A 19861-nucleotide genomic window follows, 5' to 3' on the forward strand; every position below is an offset into this window, starting at 1 on the left:
CTGTTCCAAAGGACTTCACAGAGAAAGAGCCTAATAGATCAAACTGATCATCAGTCAACCATAGAACCTGGGATCAATACTGACAACCGCAGCAGCGGTTGAATGGATGTCTATGTGTCTGTCTGTCTGTCTGTCTGTCTGTCTACCTGTCTGTCTACCTGTCTGTCTGTTCCAGGTGGTAGTCAACGCCCTGGTAGGAGCCATCCCGTCTATCTTCAACGTTCTGCTGGTGTGTCTGATCTTCTGGCTGATCTTCAGCATCATGGGAGTGAACCTGTTTGCTGGGAAGTTCTTCTACTGTTTCAACGAGACGTCGGAGGAGTATTTCTTGTCTGCAGACGTCAACAACAAGACGGAGTGTCTGCAGCTGATAAACAACAACTTCACCGAGGTCCGCTGGAAGAACATGAAGGTCAACTTCGACAACGTGGGGATGGGATACCTGTCCCTGCTGCAAGTGGTCAGTCACACGTGCGCACATGTGCACACACACACACACACAGTCTGAAACACACACGCACAGTCTGAAACACAGACACACACACACAGAGAGAGTCTGAAACACACACACAGAGAGTCTGAAACACACACACACACAGACAGTCTGAAACACAGACACACACACACATAAACCACTGTACAGGAAACAGATCTCATCACATCTCTTCAAAGCGGATTACTAAATTCTGAAATAACTGAGTTGTTTTATTTATAATGTTCTCATATTTTACCTATGTAATGTTGTAGTTATATTAATAATAATGATAATAATAATGATAATAATGATAAACTATTTACAAAACGGTAAATAATGGTTCTCCAAACAACCGTTACAAAGTGCTGTATAATACAAATATAAATAAATAAATAAATACAAGAAAAGAGTAGATAAACAAGGATAAAACTGGACATAAAAACATTACAAAGTGCTTTGAGAAGAGATCTAAAGGACGATCCTGATCCAAGGCCAAAGACTCGGTGATCGTCAGATATGTAGCTGCTGCCTTCGAAGTTATCAGTGAAATCTAAAGATCAATTCTAAAACGAACTTGCTGTTTAAATGGAGGTAAAGTGTTCCTGTCTCGTTGATCTGGTGAAGATAAAAATTATTCAATAAAAACATGGTTTGGTTTTGGGGGTCGGCACACTGAAATACAGAGATCATCACCTGCCGTTAGAACGCTGAGATACGAAGCTATGAAAAGAAATCTGGGAGCATTTATAGTGGTTTGTATGAAAGATAATCTGAGCTTTGTTCAGCGGTACAGCTTCAACCTCACTCAGCCATGATTCAGTCGCCATGGAAACATCGAATTCACTGGACAGATAAAAGGCGTAACATTTAACAAACCAAATGTAACTGTTGTTTTATTGGCAGGGAAGGCTGACGCTGAATAATGATTTGATTATTATTGTTAACCCTATGAGCTGATTGATTAGGAACACTAACCCAAATGCACTCTGGGATGTGGTGGTAAAAGGGGCGGAGTCAATGTCTGTGGGACAGACAGGCAGCGAAGAACAGTCACCTTTATGTCAAGCAGCAACGCATGAAACAAAGCAACAAAGTCTCCTCTAGTCCTTTATGTCAAGCTGCAACGCATGAAACAAAGCAACAAAGTCTCCTCTAGTCCTTTATGTCAAGCTGCAACGCATGAAACAAAGCAACAAAGTCTCCTCTAGTCCTTTATGTCAAGCTGCAACGCATGAAACAAAGCAGTCTATAATGTTCAAATAATTGTTTTTTCTGTCTTGTTCAAGTTGTTTCATTTCTGTAATGTTCTATTCTATTTTTTTTATTTCCAGGCGACGTTTAAAGGCTGGATGGTCATCATGTACGGAGCTGTGGATTCCAGAGAGGTCGCTGTTACTAACAACACTGTTACTATTAATGTTACTATTCATATTGACTTACTTTTACTATTACCATTTCTTAATTACTTAATCACTGTTGTTATTAATTAATTACTATTATGTTACTATTAGCTCCAGTTACTTTTACAGTTACGATTAGTTACTCCTATAACTATACAGTTACTGTTATTATTATAGTTAATATTATAATTATTACTGTTAGGGTCACACTTTCATTTTCTACTATAATCACAATTACAGTTCCTATTATAATCACAGTTTCTAATATAATTATAGTTATAGTTCCTTTATTATTACAGTTATTATTACAGTAACAGATCAGACCAGACAGTCCTCTAGTCTGGTTACCATGGTTACCAAGGTTTTGTCATATATTATGTCTATATCTATGTCTCTATGTCTCTATATCTGTGTGTGTGTGTGTGCAGGTAGAAATGCAGCCTGTCTATGAGGATAACCTTTACATGTACATCTACTTTGTGTGCTTCATCATCTTCGGCTCCTTCTTCACCCTCAACCTCTTCATCGGAGTCATCATCGACAACTTCAACCAGCAGAAAGCTAAGATAAGTCTTACAACTTCTACTTAGTAGATTACTTAATTAAGGAGTTAGGTAGGTAGGTAATAATGGTAATAATATACTTTATTTGTGTAGCAGTTTTTCAAAAACAAAAGAGTTTACAAAGCGCTTTACAAAGCGCTTTACAAAGCGCTTTACAAAGCGTAGACATTACATAAAAACAACAGATTACATAAAAATTAGTCAATAAATTAGTTGAAAAATAAATAAGAATGAAGATATAAGACAGAAAGCAATTTTACAAAATGTGTTTTAAGAAGCTATTTAAAACAGTGAAGTGATTCAACTAGCCTAGCCTAGTAAGTAGTTTTCCTTCTATCCATCTGATGTAGACCTGGAAGACAGGTGATGCATCTAACCCTATTCTCCCTGTAAAGTCCAGTGGACTTTACAGGGAGAATAGGGTTAGATGTAACTGGTGCTGTTGGCTGATCATCTGTCTACAAACCTATGTGGACTTTGTGCTTTTCCTTTGTACAAGTCAATAAAAAACATTTAAAAAAAAAAGAAAAAAGATATAGCTGGGTGTGGCAGTGTGGGCCGGACCAACCAACCTGAAATTGACCATTAAGTCGCCTAATGTGTTTGTGCTGAGGGGGAACCCACTGTGTGAGGAACACAGTGATCAATACTGTAACATTCTGTGCTGAGGAAACAGGAACACGGCTCATGTGTGGAAGCCGAACTTCTGAATTCAAACTAAACTGTTAGGAACTGAAGTCTCCTGTTTTTAGGGTTAGGTAAGTGGCTTTAGGGTTAGGGTTAGGTAAGTGGCTTTAGGGTTAGGGTTAGGTAAGTGGCTTTAGGGTTAGTGGTTAGTTTTAAGGTTAGGGGTTAGTGAAGCTGTGAGTGTTTTAAATGGGTCCAAAAATATTTTAAAAAAAATGTTCTTAGTAACTTAAGATGAAAAGGTTTGTAAATAATTTAATAATTATTTAGCGTTGTGGTTTAACCTGCACGCTTAAACTACAGGTAGATACTTGTAAATAGGTGGGTACATGGGTAGGTGGGTACTTGGGTAAGTGGGCAGGTGGGTACATGGGTAGGTGGGTACATGGGTAAGTGGGTATATGGGTAGGTAGGTATGTGGGTAGTTTGGTACATGGTTAGGTGGGTAGGTGGTTAGGAGGGTATGTGGGTAGGTGAGTATGTGGGTACCTACGTAGGGGGGTAGGTAGGTGGTTATGTAGGTACGTGAGTAGTCAGTTAATTAGTTCATTTCTCAGTCAGCCAGTTAGTTATTTGCATCACCATTCAGATAGTTGGTCAGATTATTTGATAGTCTAGTTAATGTGCTGGTATGAATACTTACTGCTCAGTTAACTGTGTTGTTTGGTCTGTGTACTTGGGAGGGACAGATATCTTCATGACGGAGGAGCAGAAGAAATATTACAATGCCATGAAGAAACTGGGGTCAAAGAAACCTCAGAAACCTGTACCACGACCTCTGGTACGTTAAATATCTGACTGACTGACTTACTGAAAAATAACTGACTAAGTGGCTGAATGATTAACTAACTGTATAAAGAAAGTCTTGAAATTTTACAATAAATTACAGGATACTAATTGCAGTAGATTTGAATAGTAATTCACAATAATTGACTGTACATATTAGATACAATAGATTGTGAAGTTACAATTTGTGGTTATTGTTTTAGAGTAATTACTGTGAAAGCATGGTAATGTAATTAATTACAGTAATTTCTCGTAATTTATCATGCTCACATAATTGTATGGGAACTTAGAAGCAAATTATTTTCTGCAAATTTACAAGACAAATAAAGCTGTAAAATATTATAATTTATTGTAGTTATTACACATCATTATAGCTCAACTTTCATCAGTTAAATTATTTGGGACTGCTGAAAGAAAATGTCTGCAATCAAAGTAATGTATTTTGTTTTTATTTTTATTAGTGCAGAGTCAGACTTGAGGCAAGTGCCTGAGAAAATATGACATACTGGGTTAATGCGGAATGAAGGAATAAAGGGTCAGACAGACAGGTTACAGACAGACACCTGTCTGTTTCTGTCTGTAACCTCCAGATCACACTGCAATCACACACAAGCTCAAATGATTAGTCATTTTAACTTGAGCACAATATTGTTGAAGCTGCACTCACCCATTCCGCACATGACTAAGATGTTTCCTGTTATTGCTACAGCATGAGCCATCCTTGCGTGATGAAGCAAGTTATTGAAGTCAGATTTTAGGCAATATAATCTTTTGCAGGGATTTTATTTTTTATTGATGCCTTGTTTACTTTATAACAGACTAACATTATCCAGATTCTTAAAAGAATTACTGACAACTACATTAGTGAAACAAACTCACTGATGCAGTTTCCTGCCAAATGACAAGTGACATGAAATCATCCATATTTGAGATGCTAAAAATTACATTTCATATCAAAATATATTTGGGCTAGGTCTTATATCTCATTGCTGTCTGTTTCTCTCAACAGAATATGTTCCAGGGTCTGGTCTTCGACTTGGTGACCAAGCAGTTTTTCGACATCTTCATCATGGTTCTGATCTGTCTCAACATGGTCACCATGATGGTGGAGACAGATGAGCAGAGTGAAGAGAAAGAACACTTCCTCTACTGGGTCAACCTGTTCTTCATCATCATCTTCACTATGGAGTGTATCCTGAAGCTCATCGCGCTGAGGCATCACTACTTCGCTGTTGGCTGGAATACCTTTGACTTTGTGGTGGTCATCCTGTCCATTGTTGGTGGGTGGGGAAGTTGTCACCTTGTCATCGTGGGTGGGGAAGTAATTCTCTTTTTTTCTGTAGTTGTTTTTACTTTCTTTCCTTCATCCCTCCAGGCCTCTTCCTCGCTGACCTCATAGAGAAGTATTTTGTCTCTCCCACGCTGTTCCGTGTGATCCGATTGGCTCGTATTGGCCGTGTCCTCCGCCTAATCCGTGGCGCCAAGGGCATCCGGACGCTGCTCTTTGCTCTGATGATGTCACTTCCTGCCCTGTTCAACATTGGCCTCCTCCTCTTCCTCATCATGTTCATCTTCTCCATTTTCGGCATGTCCAACTTTGCCTATGTCAAGAAGGGGGCCATGATCGACGACATGTTTAACTTCGAGACCTTCGGCAACAGCATCATCTGTCTCTTCACGATCACCACGTCTGCAGGGTGGGATGGCCTTCTCCACCCCATCCTGAACACCCCTCCAGACTGCGACCCATATGCAGAAAACCCAGGGACAATGGTCAGAGGGAACTGTGGCAACCCGGCGGTGGGCATCATGTTCTTCTGTAGTTACATCATCATGTGTTTTCTTGTGGTGGTCAACATGTACATTGCCATCATCCTGGAGAACTTTAATGTTGCCACAGAGGAAAGTGCAGACCCGCTGTGCGAGGATGACTTTGAGATGTTCTACGAAACTTGGGAGAAGTTTGACCCTGATGCTTCGCAGTTCATAAAATACAGGCAAGTCCCAATTACAATACAGGAACACTAATAATAATATGAACACGTCACACATTAATATTCAAGCAACTTCCAAAATAAAAGGGAACTCTGGAGTAAATGAGGCATTATACATTATACAAAGTATTGAAATTATTATGGAAAACAGGTGAACAGGTATGAGGCTGAAGCAGAGATCTCAGTGATTTTGAGAGAAGAATGACTGTTTGGATTGTTTCAATGACCTATCCTTACTGATGTTTCACAAGGAACATGACCTGATTTTCCACCATCCCAGGAAGGAGAAAGATGCCGAAGTTTAGTCAAGGCATGGTCACAATCCTCAAAGGGCACATTGAATTGTCCAAGTCTGAATAGGAACAACTCCAATAGTCCAAGTATAGGACTATTAACAATTCAAATGTGCGGATGTAAATCCATGTAACTTTACACAGTCTGCATTATGCCTTTCAAATGGTGACCAACTTTATCAGAGCTCTCTGGTTAGACTATATGGTAACAATCGCAATCAAATATTCTCTAAAACCACTGAACTAGATTTTTTTTTTTTTTGTTCAAAGTCTTTTATTGGTATTTAAAGTCATACAAAATGCAATAAATCACAGATACAGTTGGATAAACACAATATATACCCCCCCCCCCCCCCCCCATATTCTGCTCCAACAGAGCCCCATCCCTATTGTACCATTTAGTAATCAAACAAAATAGATTTCACAAACAATTACATGTACATTTAAATAAAGTCAATGTGACAAGAATCATAGGTGAGATACAAAAAATAAAATACAATAAATACAATTAAAAGATGCAATATACGATAAAATTAAATAAATAAATAATAATAAATAATGAGTGGTAAGAAAAACATATAATATGGGGTCAGTATTACAAAACTACAATATCAGTGGCGTCCATTTTTTCTATATAGGTCAAAAATGGTTGCCATATAGTATAAAACTTCTGAGCACACCCTCTTGTAGAATAGCGAATTTTCTCCAATGTCAAATGATACATAAGGTCTTTAATCCATAACTTAAAGGTTGGAGGGAATTTGTCCTTCCATTTAAGCAGTATAAGTCGTCTAGCTAAAAGAGATGCAAAAGCTATCACATTTTTTGCCTGGTGACTAGGACGTGTATCTTGTGGAGCTACTCCAAATATTGCAGTGGTAGCAGAAGGTTCTATGGGTACTTCCAAAACATCTGAAAAGGTTTTAAATATCGATTGCCAGAAATTATTTAGTTTTGGACAAAACCAAAACATATGTGAAAGGGTGGCTGGCGTTTGCCTGCATCGGTCGCACATAGGATCAATACTAGGCGTGAATTTAGCTAGTTTTGCTTTAGACCAGTGAAGACTATGTAAAACCTTGAACTGGACAATTGTATGTCGTAAGCAAATTGAAGAGGAATGTATCCTATCTAAAGCTTTCTTCCAAACTTCATCAGGAAGCTGTGTCCCCAAATCTCCCTCCCACTGATTCCTTAACAAAGTCAAGGGTTCCAAATTATGTGAGTTTAATAAGGAATAAACTATCCCAATAGTTCCTTTGGAACATGGATTGAGTTTCAAAATGGAATCTAAAAGAGAGCTGGGTGGTTGTGGTGGGAAATAAGTGGAGGATGCTGATACAAAACTACGGAGTTGCAGAAATCTAAAAAAAATGAGAGCGGGGGATATTGAACTTCAGCATTAGCTGATCAAAAGACATGAAAGTATTATCAATAAATAGATCTCTTATTGTGGTGACCCCTCTCCTAACCCAAACATCAAAAGCTCCATCTGTAATCGATGGCCCAAACATGTGATTTCTCACTATAGGAGCATAGATTGAGAAGTCGTTGAGTGAGAAGGATCGTCTGAACTGTGTCCAGATCTTAAAAGAATGCTTCACGATCGGATTTGAAGTGTACCTGGATATAGGTTCAGATAGGGGAAGTTTTGAGCAGAGCAGTGCACATAAGGAAGTGGGGCCACAGGATAAGTTTTCTAATTGTAACCATTTGGGGGCAGTGCCATGGGATGGAAACTCCTTCCAATATAACATAATCCTTATGTTAGCAGCCCAATAGTAAAATTGAAAATTAGGGAGCGATAGTCCGCCGCGCGGTGCCGCTGTAACATGCTTTTACGTATTCGAGGGTTTTTCTTATTCCAAATAAATCCAGATATCAATTTGTCTATAGACAAAAAAAAAAGATTTTGATAAAAAGACAGGAATACATTGAAATACATATAAAAATTTGGGCAGCACATTCATTTTGACTGTATTGATTCTCCCTCCCAATGATAAAGGTAGGAAGCTCCAGCGTTCCAAATCTTGTTTCAGGCGAAGTAGCAGTGGGGGGAAATTAGCTTTAAAGAGGTCTTTAAAATCATGTGTAACCCAGATTCCTAAGTGCTTAAATTTGTGTGTGCTTACTTTAAGGGGGAATGAATTAAATGCAATTGACTTGGCTGCAGTATTCACCGGCATGATCTCACTCTTTTGTAAATTAACTTTATATCCAGATATTTTGCCGAAGTCTTCTAGCAAACTAAGTGTTTTTGGTAAACTAATTAAGGGGTCAGATAGGTATAAAAGCATGTCATCAGCATAAAGGGATACTTTATGCTCCGAACCATTTCTTTGTATTCCCTTAATGCCGGCTTCTGAACTTGATTTTAACCACAAGTAATCTGGTTTACTCTGTAAAGGCAGCTATGAAAAGACACCTACACCAGTCTACTGTACTCTTCTCTGTTCTAGTCTACTCTAGCCTACTCTATTTTCTCTACTATATTCTACCGTATCCTTCCCTACTCTACTCTGCTCCATTGTTCCACCTTCTGCTGGGATCAAAATGTACTCTGCTGTCTTATAACTTTATTCTCTTCTAATCTGCAGTGTGCTGTCAGATTTCTGTGACACACTGCAAGATCCTCTGAGGATTCCTAAACCCAACACCATTAAACTGATCCATATGGACCTGCCGTTGGTGCCTGGAGACAAAATCCACTGTCTGGATATCCTGCTGGCCCTGACTGGCGAGGTAACACAATAGATCTACTGAGGTAACAATAGTTCTACTGATGTAACACAATAGATTTACTGAGGCAACAATAGATCTACTGAGGTAACACAATAGATATGCTGAGGTAACAATAGATCTACTGAGGTAATAATAGATCTATTGAAGTAACAATAGATCTACTATTATTCTTCTGTGCAGGTGCTGGGTGATTCAGGAGATATGGATGCTCTCAAAGCCAGCATGGAGGAGAAGTTCATGGCCAACAACCCTTCCAAGGTTTTACATTCTATTCTATTCTAATTACATATTATATTAACCGCTGTCCCAATGTTTCATCTTATCCACCTTTCAATTTCAATTAAAGAATATTCATTTGTTCATATGTTCAATCATTCAATTCACTTCAGTTTAACTCAGTTCAATCAATCAGATGTATCAATACACAGGATATGATGTTTCTATTCCTTGTTCCATAATCCATGGTGAGCATTCATATAGAGGCCCAATTCAGGGTTTAACAGAATGATGTACTACCATACCAATGAGTACCATAGAAAACATCAGGCTACACCATCATAACTCTACAGCACCATAAGACAGGCAGCAACATTCACCAGCTGTCTACTTTAGTTTCAGGGTGAGTGAGTGTAGGCAAATCATTGGGGTTATCAAGTGGGCACCCTCCTTCACCGATGTTTCATTGAATTAGGCCCACAACAGCTCAAGAAGGCTCAAAAGTGTATTCCAGCGTCCCAGAAACAGTCAAGTCCACTACGGTCACAGTCACAGTCACCTGCACCTTTGTTACCAACAACACTAGTTTACAATACACATTACCATCAATATTCCTTTCTATTCCAGAACTACATCTAAACCCTACCAAGTCACACACTATGAAAGTTACATTCTACACTTGTCCAAGCAGAGAGCAGATATCTGACCAACTCAGCAGTCCACATATCCACTTTGTATCTGCTTAGGCAAAGCTAAGTCTAACTGGCCCTGCTGGCTTGTCTGGCAGCTTCCCACTGATTGCCTGGGCCACTCAGCTGTCCAGCCACCCTCAGTGTTTATCTAACTAAGTCACACAATTACATGGAGGCTCCATTAGTGCGGGCTCTAAGCATGGCTATTACCAACTTAATTTGCAAACAAATTCTTATGCTAATGTACAAAATTGCTACCAGGCTAATGCTAGCACAAGGCTACCTCCATATTCCTTCTAGACACTTAGGCCCCGTTTATGCGGGCTCTAAGTTGTATTACCAAACAAGTGTGCAAACAAATTCTGACTCACTAATATTCAATCATAATACCAAGATAATGCTAACACCAGGCTGCCCCAACCCAAGCAGTCTACCAAGCTAATGCTAATACAAGGCTGCCCCAGGCATGCTACTAAGCTAATGCTGGCTCAAGGCTAACCCAAGCATTCTACCAAGCCAATACTAAAACAAGGCCTGTACAAGCATGCTACCAAGCTAATGCTAGCACAAGATTGACCCAAGGATCCTACCAAGCTAATGCTAATACAAGACTAACCCAAGCATTCTACCAAGCCAATGCTGAAACAAGGCTAACATATGCATGCTACCAAGCTAATGTTAGCACAAGGATAACTCAACTAAGCTATTTCCTTAGGCTACTTTGTGCCCCAGCTAGTATGTTTCGTTTCACTCACTGGCACCCATGGCTGCTTCTGACATAGTCTTAACTGCCTGCTTTAAACTCTGTCCACGGATGCCTAATTCACCAAGAAGTGCTAACACTGATCTGCCTACAAATCCTCTGCAACCCACCTCAGCAGGCTTCAATCATAAATTCCAACCTCACAGATCCACCTCAGCTGCCAGACCAGAATACATGAGCATCTTCATTTTATAAGCTTCATCTACTGCATCTTCCCATAGTGATGTTACGTCTGACACTAAAGCTCTGAAGCGTGACTCAAACTCGGAAGTAATTTCAACTGAACCACTGCTTCGGAGCATGCTTCCTTACAGAAATGTCACGTGAATGATGACATCCAAAGTAAAGGCTGCTTCCATTCCCTCAGTGAATCATATGAATCATATGACTGCTTCGATTTGCAGAAGTAGCGGTTTTGACAGGTTGGCGGCTTTCCCTATACAACAAACTTTTATAATGAACAAATTGTGGGTTGTAGTAGCAGGTGCGTGCATAGACGTCATTGTGGAGAGTTGATTAGATTGCGTTTATTTCTGTATCATGATGGAGCCTAAAAGAAAATGGAGCTGTTCCCCAGTGTGGGAATACTTTGAATTTACCCTACCAAGGTTGCCATTTTACCCAAATGCCTTTGCCTAAATAATACTTTCACGTGATTTCTGTTTGAAACAGACATATAAATGCCCAACCAAATCAATCTATTAGTGCAGCACATTCCATATAAAAGCATAATATATTTCACAACGTATCACTTAATTACCTCTGCCCAAAGGCCCAATGGCAGTCTGTCCTTAAGCACGTTCTAGCTACTCTTCCACTTTTTCACTTTGGTTGACTTTATTTATCCCTTTGTTCCTCTGTCCTTGCGTTTACAGTGAAAAGATATTCACTCTCACACTCAATACTTTATCAAGTTTGAAACATTGAAAAACACAAGTCAATATACATGTTCATGTAACTGGAATCGAACCCAGGTCTACCGTGTGGAAGGGCAAAATCAAACTTCTGTACTACACATACCACATACTTGCTGTTTTGCTCATGAACGTTATAAACTGTCAGTATTTGTCTAGTTTACTGTGCTACATGCTTTTTACCAGTAGAGGGCAATATGTATGGTCTCAAGCTCTGAACTTGTTTTCGACACAGTGTGTCGGAAAACTGTAATGCTTCAGAAAGCTTAATTTCGTCATCACTACCCATGGCACTGTGAGCTCCACAAAATACACAATCCGCTGTGACTCTGACCACAAGACCAAGACTGGTCTTAAATTTGAGTCGACTATCTCTGTGGGGATTACAAACCGTTTCCCTAAATCCACTTCCATTTGTCAATCTGGCTTCCCTCCTGATCTTTCCTCCCTCTCTGACAAACTTAATCTTAGTACCCTCTTTCCTATCAGGCAATGAATTTATCTTTAACTGCTTACTCCAATTGCTGCTGCTAGGCACCTAAGCACTTGATTATGTCTCCAGGTAAATCTTCCTGAGACAAACCTGTTTTACAACCTGACAGTATATTCCTACTAGCATATCCACTAACAATGGATATGCTCCTTGACTTTATTATTATTATTATTATTATTATTGTTCTGCCCAATTTTTGCAATGTAACTACTTTTGAACCGTTTATGCTATTGACGCCGTTCAAACGGGTATAGTGTGCATGTCATTTTCTAAGTGATACTATTTGTATTTTTTTCATAATTGTCTGCTAGAGTGGATGATGTCATCACACACTCTAGGATTTCTACAGACTTTCGAGGCTGTGATTTTTACTGAATTTACACATTTTTAAACTGTCACAATTTATAAAATTGTTACACAACTTACACATATTACACATCAAACTGTTCAGCTACTTCTTCTGCCGCTCACAATGTAAATATGTAAGTCATAGCATTTATACTTTTTGAGTTATGAACTGTGTTTTACATCAGTTTTGTCTCTTTCAACAGCTTTGTCTCTACACATTTTTAAACTGTTTAAACTATCATTTCCACAATTTTAATACTACATACATATATTTCACACCAAAATGTTCAGCTATTTCTTCTGTCACTCACAATGTAAATATCTAAGTGATAGCATTTGTATGTAGTTTTTGAGTTAGAAACGCTTGTTCAACACTAGTGCTTTACAGTAATTTTGCCTATTTTAAACAGTTTTTACACATACAGTATTTAAATTGTAATAGTTTCCACAATTTTAACACTACATACACATATTACACATCAAAATGTCACTCACAATGTAAATACCTAAGTGATGGGATTTATAGTTTTTGAGTTATGATGGTTTGTTCAACACTAGTGCTATACTGTTTTTGGCTCTTATCGACAGCTTTTTTCTTTTTACACATATTTAAACTGTCAGAATTTCCACAATATTGACACTACATGCATATATTATGTATGTATTATGTATTGTTTTTGAGTTAGGAATGTTTGTTCAACACTAGTGCTCCAGTTCAACTTTTTCACTTTCTTTCAACTGTAATAATTCCCACACATTTTAACAGTTCATTCACATATTACACATCAGACTATTCAGCTGTTCCTGCTTTAACTTATGTGTAAATATCTAAGTGATAGAATATGTAGTTTTTGAGTAATGGATGTTAGTTCAACACTAGTGCTCCAGTTCAACTTCTTCAACTTTTTATACATGATTTTAACTGTAATAATTCCCACAATTCTAACAGTACATACACATATTAAGGCCCATTCACACTTAGAGCGATAACTATAAACTATAACGATATGCTGTTGCTCAAGCGTTCACACTATAACGATATCGGCCCTGAATATTCAGAGAAAAAAATGGAGCATGATTACTTTTACAATGTGCTTTTATTATTATTACTCGCTCTCTAAATAAATGACAGAGGCGAAGGATTTGGGTTCATGGATTGCCGCAAAAGAGAGAGGAGATGGCAGATAATAATGCTCTTTTACGGCGCTTTCATGACATTATTGTGCTTTGTTTATATGAGAGCTAATGGTAGTCACCAAGTGAAGCTATTCATTTCTTTACCAGCAGGAGACTCTGAACACCATCTAATGTGGATCAAAGAGTCAAGTCCCCTGTAGCCCATGTTGACAGAAACACCTGTAACTTCACCGTGGCTAAACAGGTTTCAGCAGGCTACTGGAGACACATGTTGTTCCCTCCCGGTCATACTAAAAATATAGGATAATGGCACATTTGCAGTCAGGTTGGCCAAGAGATTATGCAATATTCTTAGCACAGTGCTAGCAAAATTTATTGAGTTACCTAGCTTCCAAGTCAGTAAACACCTCACCGCTAATCCCAAGAGCTCTGTTCTGATCCCGACCGGTATCTCACGTTTCTTTTCAACATTTTTAGAGGCGATGGTCTTTGTCAAACTGCGCCGGGTTCCTCTGGACTTCTGTCATCAGTTCCTCAGCAGCTCCATCACTGCAGTAAACTACTGAATTCTCCCACCCCGTCCTTTGTAGAACTTTAGTTTGATTGGTTGAAAATGTTTTATCGTTGTCTCTACCACCAGAAAAATCACTCTGAGATGGAACCAAGAATATAGTTATAGTTGTCGTTTTGGATGTTTTTATAGTTACAGTTGTAGTGTGAACACATACATGCTATTTACTTAGAACGATTTAAATCTTCTTATAGTTATATTTATCTTTATAGTTATCGTTCTAGATGTGAACGGGCCTTTACACATCAAACTGTTCAGCTGCTCCTGCTTTAACTTAAGTGTAAATATCTAAGTGATAGAATTTGTAGTTTTTGAGTAATGGACATTTGTTTGCCGAGTTGCTGCTTCCAAAAACATTCTCAGTCACTGACATTCACATTTCTAAACTGCCTTTAAAGCTCCCATAATTTTAACTTCACATACACATATTACACATCAAAATGTTCAGCTGTTCCTGCATCTGTAATGTCCATCTCTATGCAGATGACACTATTCTTTATTGTTTTTCACATTCTGTACAAGCTGCCATTCTTGATCTGCAACATGCCTTTGATGCCTTCCAAAAATGGCTGTTAGATCTTAAATTGGTGTTAAATGCTGTTATTTTCTAGAGCAGAAGATGCAAATTATAATGATATTCAGCTCTGCACCTTAAATGGCACATGTATTGAATGAGTTCCCCATTCTAAATACCTTGGAATTTGGTTGGATGAGAAATTGTCTTTTAAAACACATATTGATATTTTAATTAAGATGAAACTTGGCTTCTTGTATTGGAACAGATCCTGTTTTCCATAGTCTACTAGAAAGAAACTAATAGAGGAGCTTTTCCTTTCTGTTCTGGATTGTGGGGACATAATCTAAAGAAATGCATCTGCTACCACGCTTAAGACATCAAATCTAAGATCAGCTCTTAGATTTATAACTGGCGATAGTTACAGTATCCACCATTGCATCCAATATAAAAAGGTTGGTTGGCCCTCCCTTTCTATCAGGAAAGACCCGCATTGGTTTATGTTTATTTTCAAAGCCTTAATTGGGAGATTAGTCTAGTTTATTTGTATATCCCCTTATCACAAGCATGTCTCAAAGGGCTTTACATAGCACCCCATACAGTATATGTCATATACATATATATCTACACACATCATATAGGTTACATACTTCATATACATACTACACATCATTTTACTGTATACGATACTACACAAACACAGCATGTCTTTGGACTGTGGGAGGAAACCCAGGCAAACACGGGGAGAACACGCAAACTCCACACAGAAAGGACCGGGTTAGAGATTCGAACCCACGACCTTCTTGCTGTGAGGCAACAGTACTAACCACTGAGCCACCGTGCTGCCCTGATTACCATTCTACCTTAATTCACTTTTACATTGGAATATTGGAGCCTACCACACACACTCCCAGGACTGCTTTTAAGTTTTGAGCTCCGTTTGTTGAAAAATGATTCCCTTGTTCCCCTGGGACTTTTTCAGTCAAAGATATCAACTCTGGTTAACCTTAATTGCACCTGTTTTAAATGATGTATCTATTGCCCCAATGGGTGGGATATCTGGGGGCGGCCCCAACTCTCTACCTCTCTCCCTATCTGTATCACCTATTCTAAGTGGTCTTTACAATGTACAATTTCCCATTTGGCTTTTATCCAAAGCAACATACACATGAGATTTTAATATAACACAAGCAAGGATCTAGTCAGGAGAGAACAACGAGAGTAAGTGCCATAAAGCTAAGTTCTGGTCCAACAGGACAGAGGAGCCACAAAGCAGTGCATAGAGTGCAGAGGCAGATAAAGAATTTATTTATTTATTTTAATTTATAATTTTTTTTTTCATTAAAAATTACACAATCCATCAGGTGAGAAGGTGTTCGCTAAAGAGCTGGGTCTTTAGCCGTTTCTTAAAGATTGAGAGGGACTCTGCGGATCGAATGGAGTTTGGTAACTCATTCCACCACCGAGGAACCACAGAAGAAGAGTCTGGATAGAGACTTAGGGCCTTGTTGTGGTGGCAGCACCAGGCGCCGTTCCTTGGCAGAGCGTAGTGGGCGGGAGGGAGCGTAGACCTGAATGAGGGAGTTCAGGTAGGTGGGAGCCGTTTTGGTTGCTGCTTTGTAGACGAGCATCAAGGCCTTGAACTTGATACGGGCAGCGACTGGGAGCCAGTGGAGGGATATGAACAGCGGAGTGACATGTGCTCTTTTGGGCCGGTTGAAGACCAGAAACGCTGCCACGTTCTGGATCATCTGTAGAGGTTTGAGCGTGCATGCCGGGAGCCCTGCCGGTAGGGTCTGATCTCCCTGATGTTGTACAGGGCAAATCGGCATGACCGAGCGACAGAAGCCACATGTTCCTTAAAAGTTAGTTGGTCATCAATCATGACACCCAAGTTTCTGGCAGACTTTGTGGGAATGAGCTGAGCTAATTCGAGCTGGATACTGATCTGTTGTTGTACTGACTGGGATAACAAGGAGCTCAGTCTTTGATAGGTTAAGCTGAAGGTGGCGTTCCTTCATCCATGCCGAGATATCGGCGAGGCATGCCGATATCTGTGCCGAGACTGTGGGGTCATCTGGCGGGAACGACAGGAGGAGCTAGGTGTCGTCACCATATGAATGGTATGAGAAGCCATGTGAGCGGATGACTGCACCAAGTGAGGTGGTGTATATTGAGAAGAGAAGAGGTCCAAGCACTGACCCTTGAGGTTCCCCTGTGGACAAGCAGTGGGATTTAGACACTTCCCCCCTCCAAGACACTCTGAAAGATCTCCCTGAGAGGTCGGACTCAAACCAGCAGAGAGCAGATCCTGAGAAGCCAAGCTCAGCGAGTGTGGAGAGGAGGATTTGGTGGTTAACTGTGTCAAAGGCAGCCGATAGGTCTAGCAACATTAGAACAGAGGACTGACCAAGAACAGAAGACTGACCACTGATCACTATTCATCTAATCAAGCCAAAATTTGAAACACATGTTGAGGAGTGTCGCTTGAGCACGCCCACAAAAGCATTTTGAGCTCCCACTAACCACTAGTAGGCGCTACAAATGCTAAAAGTTTATATCTCATTGACTGCATAGATTTTTATGAAATTTTGTACACATGTTCTAGGATCATGTCCAAGTCGAGCTATGAATTTGGTCATGATTGATTCAAGTGGGCGTGGCTTATTACATAATAACCAATTTTCCATAGATGTTACAATGAAAACTAAAAAAAATCATAAAAAATCAGCCGTATGTCCTAGAGAGTTGAAATGTTCAGGACATGTCAGCTGAAGTGAGATACATCTTTCATCCACTGGTACCGACCCCCGATTCTAACCCTAACCCCCCTCTGTTCATAGCAAAACTGATTGTCCTAAGCCGTATGTTACAGAAAAAAAATCTGAAATCGTCATACCTTCATTAGCAGTTCGTCAAAAAAATTTAATGATATCTTGAAAACTGAGCGTACAGTATTATTGATTAATGGAGTGCACTAATACAATTAAAATACTCTTTCTAAGGCTTCAAATATAGATTGGAGAGTCTTGTTTCCCCTTCTCTGTTGCTTGGTAGACCCCATAGCCTAGTGCTTAAAGCCCGGTCTGTAGAGTAAAAGATTGTGTGTTCAAACCCTGTGGTTAACACTGTCTCCTCACAGAAACAAGCTTGTGGTTTAGAATCTCTGCTACTGTCTTTTCTGTGTGGACTTTGTATGTTCTCCCTGTGTTTGCAGTAGATAATTGTAAACGAGTTAGCAGAGAATAATATTGCAGGCTGCCATTTTGACAAAATGAGTTCAATTTGATTGTAAAGCTTTTTCATTGCCTTCTCTGTTAAAGCAGATTCCATGATAACAGTGGCAAAATATATTCTTGGACATAGGACCACCAACAATCTCTAAAATGCATCAGCTTTTCAAGCAATTCTCTCATACCTAATCATAATGTCTTAGGTTTCTCATCGTTGGACAAATTAGCATATTGTGCTTGGACCCCACCAATTGCCGCTTGCAGCTATATCATCTTTCTTTATTTTTTCGGACTAAAGCTTTCCCATGAATGATAAATGCAGACTAGTCAAGTCTGGTCCAAAGTGATGCATACTGTAATATGGGGCCAATCTTTCTGATGGTGGCACTATAGCTACTGTCCAAAGAAATGCATTAAAGATTAGCCATGTGTGTTACAGGTGTGCAGTTTACTGAGGATGTAGGCCCATATGAGAGGAATCTTTTGTTCAGACATAGACAAACTATTCTATTACATAGTTTTTAATTTCATCAAAAATTGAGCTTGTAGGGACTGAAAATGTAATGTTATGTTACTTAAGTGTCCAAACTTAATGAAAATAAAGTGATATTCTACATGTTAAGAAGGATGGTGTGTACCAGTGTTCAGCAACTTATTTTTTACTTAACTTTTATTTTTTATTTAGATTTTTTTGTCTTGCAAACAATTATTGTCAGAGGGAACTCTGCGATATTTGACCATCAGTATCTTTCTTACTAAACCAAACTTAGTGAAAATTATTTTAAAAACATTTGCATTTTGTCCAGATGAAAAATATCACCTTTATCTTAAGAATTACAATTTAAAAATCTGCCTGATTGCTTGTGAAAGTCCTGATGTTCTGCCCCTGGTGGTTAGTTTCCAAACTCTCATTCATAACACTAAAAAACCTGGGTAACCTGCTGTAAACTCTTATTTAATATGCAATTTTCATGGACTTCTTCCTCTTTCTACTTTAATCCTCTTTACTTTTTTCTCCTCCATTTTTTCCCTTTTTTTTCTCATAATTAAACGGCAAAGCTATTCCTGTCTGCCACCTTTCTGCTAGCAGCTATAATATTATTTTTATTCTTTATAATGCACTTTTAAACATTGTTTTAACACTATCTAATAGAATAATAATTACTATTATGTACAGGTGTCATATGAGCCAATCAGCAGCACCCTGCGCAGGAAACAGGAGGAGGTGGCGGCGACCATCATCCAGAGAGCTTACAGGAAACACCTCCTGCTGCGGACCGTCCGACTCGCTTCCTACAAATACAGAGTGAAGACGGAGGGACGGCGAGGGGAGGAGCAGCCGCCGGAGACAGAAGGACTCCTCTGCCAACGAATGAGTCAGCTGTACGGAGACAGGGAGGAGGGGGAGGAGGCTGGGGACATGGTGGACAGTCCAGATCAGAACCCCCCTCCTGCCATGGTGGAGCTTCAGAATGAGGTTCTTCTTCATTCTGCTCCTCCTTCCAACGCCCCCGGCTTCCTACGAGAGGAGGACCTAAAGGAGTCCATCGTCTGAACACACAAGTGGAACCTGCTAACATTCTACAGCTACAGATTATGGAGGTGGTTGATTGTTCCACGCAAGGTGTGTTCAACATGCTCTACGTTTCACTTGTCTTCTACCTGTTAATATGGAAATTCTCCTGTAGAGTAACCTGTTTCCTATAGGGAAGCTGCTTCTCCCTTGGGAGAACTAACCTCTTTGTTAGTTTGACCTTTCTAAAGAGCTTCCCTAGAAAGAGGCAGGAGACAGGAGGTGTGAGACAGGTTGTCGGCCTGCGCTGCAGCTTCCTGACCGTTCACTCTTCTGAACTGGAAATCCACTGCAGCGTTTCTTAAACTACAGCTGAGGGTCTGCGGTCTGTTTCTGGCTTTCCACATGAATATGTTTTATTACTAATTCTAACTGTAATATAGCATTACTTAGCCCTAGACTAGGTTATCACTAACATGTTACTATAGACCAGGTTAACACTAACATGTTATCTTAGACCAGGTTAT

General features: G+C 39.5%; 1 protein-coding gene across 1 annotated transcript in view; it reads left to right on the plus strand.

The window, feature by feature from the left end:
* The window catches only part of scn4ab (sodium channel, voltage-gated, type IV, alpha, b), a 64583-nt gene extending 45207 nt beyond the window's left edge, over window positions 1-19376 (plus strand). Inside the window, exons 21-29 of the mRNA XM_078284561.1 lie at window positions 176-460; window positions 1807-1860; window positions 2304-2441; window positions 3802-3906; window positions 4921-5191; window positions 5287-5908; window positions 8796-8940; window positions 9121-9198; window positions 18999-19376. Of these exons, the coding sequence (XP_078140687.1) occupies window positions 176-460; window positions 1807-1860; window positions 2304-2441; window positions 3802-3906; window positions 4921-5191; window positions 5287-5908; window positions 8796-8940; window positions 9121-9198; window positions 18999-19376 (2076 nt within the window). The remainder of the gene's footprint in view (window positions 1-175; window positions 461-1806; window positions 1861-2303; window positions 2442-3801; window positions 3907-4920; window positions 5192-5286; window positions 5909-8795; window positions 8941-9120; window positions 9199-18998) is intronic.
* Window positions 19377-19861: the final 485 nt, after the last annotated feature.

This window comes from Centroberyx gerrardi, chromosome 7 (assembly GCF_048128805.1).
Source record: "Centroberyx gerrardi isolate f3 chromosome 7, fCenGer3.hap1.cur.20231027, whole genome shotgun sequence".
Taxonomy (NCBI): Eukaryota; Metazoa; Chordata; class Actinopteri; order Beryciformes; family Berycidae; genus Centroberyx; species Centroberyx gerrardi.